The 7,270-nt window shown below is 37.3% G+C and overlaps 1 protein-coding gene across 1 annotated transcript in view; it reads right to left on the reverse strand.

Annotated features, from left to right (window-relative positions):
* The window catches only part of itga6a (integrin, alpha 6a), a 32,332-nt gene that overhangs the window by 3,995 nt on the left and 21,067 nt on the right, over positions 1–7,270 (reverse strand). The window contains exons 13-24 of the mRNA XM_016294830.1: positions 5,790–5,933; positions 4,402–4,517; positions 3,980–4,130; positions 3,671–3,754; positions 3,517–3,596; positions 3,328–3,405; positions 2,196–2,298; positions 1,916–2,092; positions 1,690–1,791; positions 1,479–1,589; positions 1,291–1,389; positions 1,045–1,170 (exon numbers count right to left, since the gene is read on the reverse strand). Of these exons, the coding sequence (XP_016150316.1) occupies positions 1,045–1,170; positions 1,291–1,389; positions 1,479–1,589; positions 1,690–1,791; positions 1,916–2,092; positions 2,196–2,298; positions 3,328–3,405; positions 3,517–3,596; positions 3,671–3,754; positions 3,980–4,130; positions 4,402–4,517; positions 5,790–5,933 (1,371 nt within the window). The remainder of the gene's footprint in view (positions 1–1,044; positions 1,171–1,290; positions 1,390–1,478; positions 1,590–1,689; positions 1,792–1,915; positions 2,093–2,195; positions 2,299–3,327; positions 3,406–3,516; positions 3,597–3,670; positions 3,755–3,979; positions 4,131–4,401; positions 4,518–5,789; positions 5,934–7,270) is intronic.

Below are 7,270 nucleotides of genomic sequence, written 5' to 3' on the forward strand. Positions count from 1 at the left end.
GTGAACTGATTCCAGTATCTTCTGCTTTATCCAGTTGTCCTCCTGATTGCTCTGTTTCTGTTTCAGTGCTCTTTAGTTGTCTTGTTGAAGAAGCAGCAAAGAAATGTACAGCTATCACGGTCACCTTAATATTCCTCTCACTTTTTCCTTTGGTTTGATATATGTTTTGTTAGGCTTGCCTCACTCTAAAGATAAAAGATTGCAAAAAATTTAGGAGCTCAAGTGGATCATGACTTTCCAGTTCATGGAACTGTGACTTCTCAGTAGCTGATTCAGAAGCGCCAGATTGTCATAGCAAAGTCAGAATGACCTCCTCTCCTAGGTTCACGAAACGGTCGTCCATAAAATGCATTGCTGTTCTGTTGTAAGTAATCTTAAAGATTCCTAAATGCATCTGCTTTCAGAAGGCCAAATAAAGTGCTTTTGCTTTTGCCTAGAAACACACAGCGTCTCCCTGACATGCTGCTTCAACACTAACTGCGTTACTGAAACCACGCCTTCTTTCTTTGCGTGAACATTTGGGCGTCATTATGCAAATATTTCCACATAGTGAGGTAGATATGTGGGGGCGTGTTAGAACGAGCCGTTTTAGGGGGGCGTGGCAGAGTCTTAACTTTGATAAAGAATATCTCTTTGGTTTTGAGACTTTAGTCTTTGCAACTTCAGGGATCTTATCTCTGCACAATCAGCTTGTAACACTCCAAAGAGAAAGGAAAACTTGAAATCGCATCATATGACCTCTTTAAAGAACTCTTAAGGGGCGTAACATTTCCGTCACACGCTTGAGGCATTCGGCCAATCACAGCACACCTCGCTTTTCATACCGATGAGCTTTGTAAAAATCCACGCGTTTCAGAAAGGCGGGGCATAGAGGAGAAACAATAATGTACATTATATGGAAAATAATGTGTTTTTTGAACCTTAAACCGCATAAATACATTGCATTACACCAAATAATGTTCTTTTTAGCAACATCATATGACCCCTTTAACCATGTGGCTAATTTACTTTATGTACTGTATGTGCATGTGAGGGTTTTATTACCTTCCAGAGTAACAGAACTAGAAGAGCCAGCATTAGTATTCCAGCTAAAACAGCCACCAGAATGATCCACCAGGGAACGCCTCCGAACGGAGTCCCGGTCGTCTCCGGGAACACGGTCAGCCTCACCTGCCCATCACATCTACAGTAAGTCTAGCTGTTTTGTTGACTAACACTTCATCTACATCTATTAATATCTTCAACGTCACAGATTTAACTGTGTTACGCTTGAATAGGAAAGTGTGTTACCTGGGTCTCAGGATTTTTAAGCACAATGTTCTTAGCAGAAACATCCAGACTTATGGAGGCTTTCACTATTATATCGAGGTAATTGTAGGACACATAATCCTGTTTTAGAGGGGAAACAAAACAGAATGCTTTAACAACCCAAGACATTCTTTCAAAGGAACAAAATAAGCACTCTTTATTGTCTTTACTTCAAGGAAAGTGGAATTCCACAGGCGGGATTTCAGAATGATGACCGCAGTGCTGTCCAAGCCCTGTAGGGGGCATTTGATCTCCACACATCTGGCATCCCCACTGCAAGACTACCAGGACAAAACATTCCTTTTTAAGAAGTTGTTTTGGTCCTATAGCATTGGTAAAAATGAAAGTGCACCACAAATATAAATAACTCCGCCTCATTACCAGAATCTTGTGCTTGCGTTTGTCAGGGAAGAGGGATGTTTTACTGCCTTCAGCAGGTTTCCGCTCCTCTAGCTCGCGCTTTCTCCTGGTTGATGTCGACTCCTAAAAGTATGACAGATGTGTTTGCTTTTTGTCCATGCTTACAAATGTTTTCTCGATCTAGCATAGTATTTCGACCAGTGTAAAACATCAGAATGTTTGGACAGCATTCATTCAGATTTGGTACCTCACTCAGTCTGAGAGGGTTTATCTCTCTCTCAGGTGAACAGGTGACTAACTGCAGGTCCCTGGTGTTGATCCTCAACAGATACAGCAGCCATTTCCCCACAGAGCTTTCTTTAGGCCACTGGATGTTCAGGGATGCAGTTCCAAAAGACCTCAGAGGCTTTCCCAAATTAATCACCTGCAAAAAAATAAAATCCTAAATTTAAAGCTGAGCTTTTGAAAGATACCTGAAGTGATATATATAAAAAGGTAGATTTTTTTCAAACTTCTTTTGCATTTACTCTGAATTCATATTCGACCAAGCTGCCGACTTCTTCCTCTTTCTTCATAGCACTCATGCCTCTGACTTCACCTCCAAAATAGACCTGAGACGGCTTGGCAACCCTGATAAACAGCAAGAAAACACCGCCATCTGATACAACGTGCTTGCTGACGCAGTGTGACCGGACAAAGCACAAGTAAGTGTATATACAGTAGATAACTGTAAAGAAGAAGTGCACTTAACTGTATATTGAATGTGCACTTGTAGAGATGATATAAAAGATTGCATTTAAAATCAACTTCAAGAGAGTTCAAACGCTTTTAATATATGCACATTATAATAATATCAAATTAAAAGTACATTTTAAAATCACTGTTTTAATAAACTTTTGTTTTAAAGTAGGCTACTTGATTATAATTTTAACTTTAGTGTGTTATTTAATAAGTTAATATATTTTAAATATACTAAATTTCAACTGACATATATTTAAAAACGTGACATACTGCTTTCATTTAAAATTACATTTAGTTTACCGTAAATGCTTGTCAGTGCATTCGGCACTGCACATGAATTATATTTCAAAGACAATACAAACAAATATCAAATCATATATAAATATGTAGTGGGTCAAAAGCACTCTAAAATTCAGCTAATTGAATATAATATACATTTAAGCTATAACCATCATGTTTCCAAAAACATTCAATTCTCACTTAAGTATATTATTTTAAGGTATATAAGTGCTCTAAAGTGTACTTCTTTTTCACAAGGGGAGTCATTCTGGTAAGTATGTGATGGCAGAGATACAGTACATTAGTAGTTATTAACAGTTGCTTTTAACCTAAGGTTAAGTGCTTTACTCAAGAGTACAGAGGCGACAGCAGTATATTGATTTCAGTATTCCTACAACTTCATGGTAAACCCCGCTTGAGTCTTCACAGCCTTTGCTTTAGAAGCTTTGACACTTACACGTAAGACTCCCACCAACCCTACTGCAGCATATACTGCACACTAACTGAATATAATAGCGTAGCTTGCATAATGTTACTGTAATAAGTAATGAAAGTCAGAAAATGTCTCCGTTTTCTCTCCTAGACAGCAATGGTTTTCAATGGAGAGCACATGCATGCTTAAATAGTTATAATACTTACCCTTGTACAGAAAGAAGTAGTTCAATCACCACTTTAGCTTTGGCCTTCACTTTTCCCAGGCCTTCCTGTAAACTCGTTCTGTATGAGAACAGAAATATCAGTATACATTCATCATAAAGTTACGGTACCATTTTAGTTCATATATCAAGCATGTTTAAATCAACAGTGATTCTGATATTTCAGACATACGTTTCCAGCTGAAGGTCGATCTCAACCTCTTTGGTGTCGAGTGATATCTTGCCAGTGCTTAGTATGATATAGAATGTTACCTACAGAAAAGCATTTGTATTAAAACGGCAATTCACGAAATAGAGTAATATTGCATCATTGAAGTATTAGTGACCTCTGAATCCCGTTTAAAAGGGTTTCCCAGCTCGCAGTCTGCCAGGGAGCCATTCTGATTGGCAGCGCAGATCACGTGTTTATCCTGCAGGACGACTGGGGTTTGGTTACACAACATCATAGCACAGAGAATAGTTGTATTGAAGGCTTTGCTATTTTCTTATTGGGAGGACTTCACTGTAAAGTATGGGTCATGGATAACTGATTGAAGTAACATCATAATGTGAAACAATATTATAGCAATATTTGGTGAAATAATGAATGAAAACATAAAAAGTGATCAAATGAAAAAGAGCTGTGTACCACTTACGGTAGATCTGAATCCTGAATATGAGAGGGATTCATCAAAATGCCCAACCAATTTGGCTTCATGAGCATCATCTCCATTCCTGTTCCTGACCGTGACCTCCAGAGCGATGTCCTTCTGATCACTCGGAGAAATCACCGGCACGCCTTTCTCCCTGAGAGATCGATTTGAAAAAATAGCACCATCAAAGAAACCTATTTACATGCAACCTATCATCCAAAAGAGTATCAGGGCATATAAAGATTTTTGTTGAGTGTTTAATAGTTGTAATATATACGAGATCATCAGCTATAAATATGTTATTGATGCATCATTTCTCATTTGCGATCAGCTCATATACTGTATATTAGCTGTTAACAGCAGGTGTAAACAGAGCATATGTGTTGCATGGTTCTAGTAGTGTGTGATGCATTGCTGATACACACAGCGGTAGAGGAGGAAACACATCTTGTTTGGACTCCCTGTAGCAGAACCTGTACTGCAGGTGTAGGTTACTCTGACAGATGTTGTCTGTGCCACATCCCTCCTTCAGGAAGTTCACCTAGGCCAGGAAAGATGGTAAATCAAATCTGAAGTCTATGTTGTTGTTTTTTATATTGCTTCATTAATAAGCCATTTTTTGCCTATGCAAGATGTAGTATAATACACAGTTTAGTTGAGTTCCTTAAAAAAATTGTATAAGGCAATCAATGCTTTTTACATCAATTACATTCTAAATCTAAAGATTAAAGTAGAGTTTAAGATGTATTGTATTACTGCACAAAGCGTGCAGTAAGTTATGTTACGAGTATACCTCAGTGATGGTCTTGTTGGGCACAGTGGAGTCCAGTATTGGAGTTAGTTGTGGCAGAGAGCTCTGTCGTTTGCCTCTCTTAGCGCTCTGAATGGCCACAGACACCTCGATAGGAATCGCTCTGAGCTTATCCCTGATGCCTTCCTGAAAACCAGCACATGGCAGATCCCACTCAGTCAACATGCATTGAAAACTGAGGTTAAACAGAGGCTGTTGGAATGTCATCAGAATTCCACAGTTCCTAATTCCAAAATGAGAATCGTAGGAATAGTGCACCCAGAAATAAAAATCTCACCAATGCACCGTATGATACAACTGTAGATGTATGATTCTGATAACTGATAATGTCATAAAGTGGCTAAGTTAACAGTTTTTCATGTTGGTCCTTTCCTCATCAATAGCCATATATTATGTAAATGCATGCTATAGTTCTTATTATGAACAACTAATCCATGCATATGTTTCATTTTTTAACTATTTTTGGACATCATAATGTTAATCAAAATGTCATAACTCAATCTTCTGGTAAAAATGACAGACTTTTCTCTGGTAACATATAGTGCCGTTCAAAAGTTTCGGATCAGTAAGATTTTTAAAGACGTTTTTTTATGCTCATCCAGGCTGCATTTATTTGATCAAAAATACAGAAAAAAATTTAATTTTGTGAAATATTATTGCAATTTAAAATAACATTTTTCTATTTTAATATACAGACATGGTTTTATGTTTACACGGCGCGATGCAATGCAATGCATACAAAGACAGTATAAATCATTATAATCCGTAATTATGTCTCCACTGGATGCAACGAATGCCTCGTTTATAATAGGTTTTAATGTTTGGCATCACAATATGGTGAGGGGCGTAACATTTACAGTTTAGTTGAGTTCCTTAAAAAAATTGTATAAGGCAATCAATGCTTTTTACATCAATTACATTCTAAATCTAAAGATTAAAGTAGAGTTTAAGATGTATTGTATTACTGCACAAAGCGTGCAGTAAGTTATGTTACGAGTATACCTCAGTGATGGTCTTGTTGGGCACAGTGGAGTCCAGTATTGGAGTTAGTTGTGGCAGAGAGCTCTGTCGTTTGCCTCTCTTAGCGCTCTGAATGGCCACAGACACCTCGATAGGAATCGCTCTGAGCTTATCCCTGATGCCTTCCTGAAAACCAGCACATGGCAGATCCCACTCAGTCAACATGCATTGAAAACTGAGGTTAAACAGAGGCTGTTGGAATGTCATCAGAATTCCACAGTTCCTAATTCCAAAATGAGAATCGTAGGAATAGTGCACCCAGAAATAAAAATCTCACCAATGCACCGTATGATACAACTGTAGATGTATGATTTTGATAACTGATAATGTCATAAAGTGGCTAAGTTAACAGTTTTTCATGTTGGTCCTTTCCTCATCAATAGCCATATATTATGTAAATGCATGCTATAGTTCTTATTATGAACAACTAATCCATGCATATGTTTCATTTTTTAACTATTTTTGGACATCATAATGTTAATCAAAATGTCATAACTCAATCTTCTGGTAAAAATGACAGACTTTTCTCTGGTAACATATAGTGCCGTTCAAAAGTTTCGGATCAGTAAGATTTTTAAAGACGTTTTTTTATGCTCATCCAGGCTGCATTTATTTGATCAAAAATACAGAAAAAAATTTAATTTTGTGAAATATTATTGCAATTTAAAATAACATTTTTCTATTTTAATATACAGACATGGTTTTATGTTTACGCGGCGCGATGCAATGCAACGCATACAAAGACAGTATAAATCATTATAATCCGTAATTATGTCTCCACTGGATGCAACGAATGCCTCGTTTATAATAGGTTTTAATGTTTGGCATCACAATATGGTGAGGGGCGTAACATTTCCATCACACGCTTGAGGTATTCGGCCAATCACAACGCACTGGATAACTGGCCAATCACAGTACACCTCGCTTTTCAGAACGATGAGCTTTGTAAAAATCGACACGTTTCAGAAAGGCGGGGCATAGAGGAGCAACAATAATGTACAGTATGTGGAAAATAATGTGTTTTTTGAACCTTAAACCGCATAAAATCATTTCACTACACCAAATACACAAAATAATGTTCTTTTTAGCAACATCATGTGACCCCTTTAAAGTATAGGGTACAACGGGGCTAAAGGCGACTTTGATATTATTTTCATCTAAACCACTAGATGGCACAAAAACGTGGCGTAGCACTTTCCAAAACATCCACTTTTCAAGATGCACGTGCATATTTGTCTGATCCAAGTTGATTCTGCGCTTACTTGATATAATATTTGATGTTTTTTAAAATGTTGTAGATTGAAGTAGCAATTTGGAATCGCTAAAATTAATGCATATTTTCTGAGACAAAGGTCTTCTTAACAATTTTCAGTTTTGTTTAAGATAATTAAAGCAACAGTTTTTAAATAACGAAAGAATATGTAAAAGTATGGTATTTGGGGTAAAAAGCGCCCCTGCTGTTG

This window comes from Sinocyclocheilus grahami, unplaced genomic scaffold (genome assembly GCF_001515645.1).
Source record: "Sinocyclocheilus grahami isolate Dianchi unplaced genomic scaffold, SAMN03320097.WGS_v1.1 scaffold324.1, whole genome shotgun sequence".
In the NCBI taxonomy this organism is placed as follows: domain Eukaryota; kingdom Metazoa; phylum Chordata; class Actinopteri; order Cypriniformes; family Cyprinidae; genus Sinocyclocheilus; species Sinocyclocheilus grahami.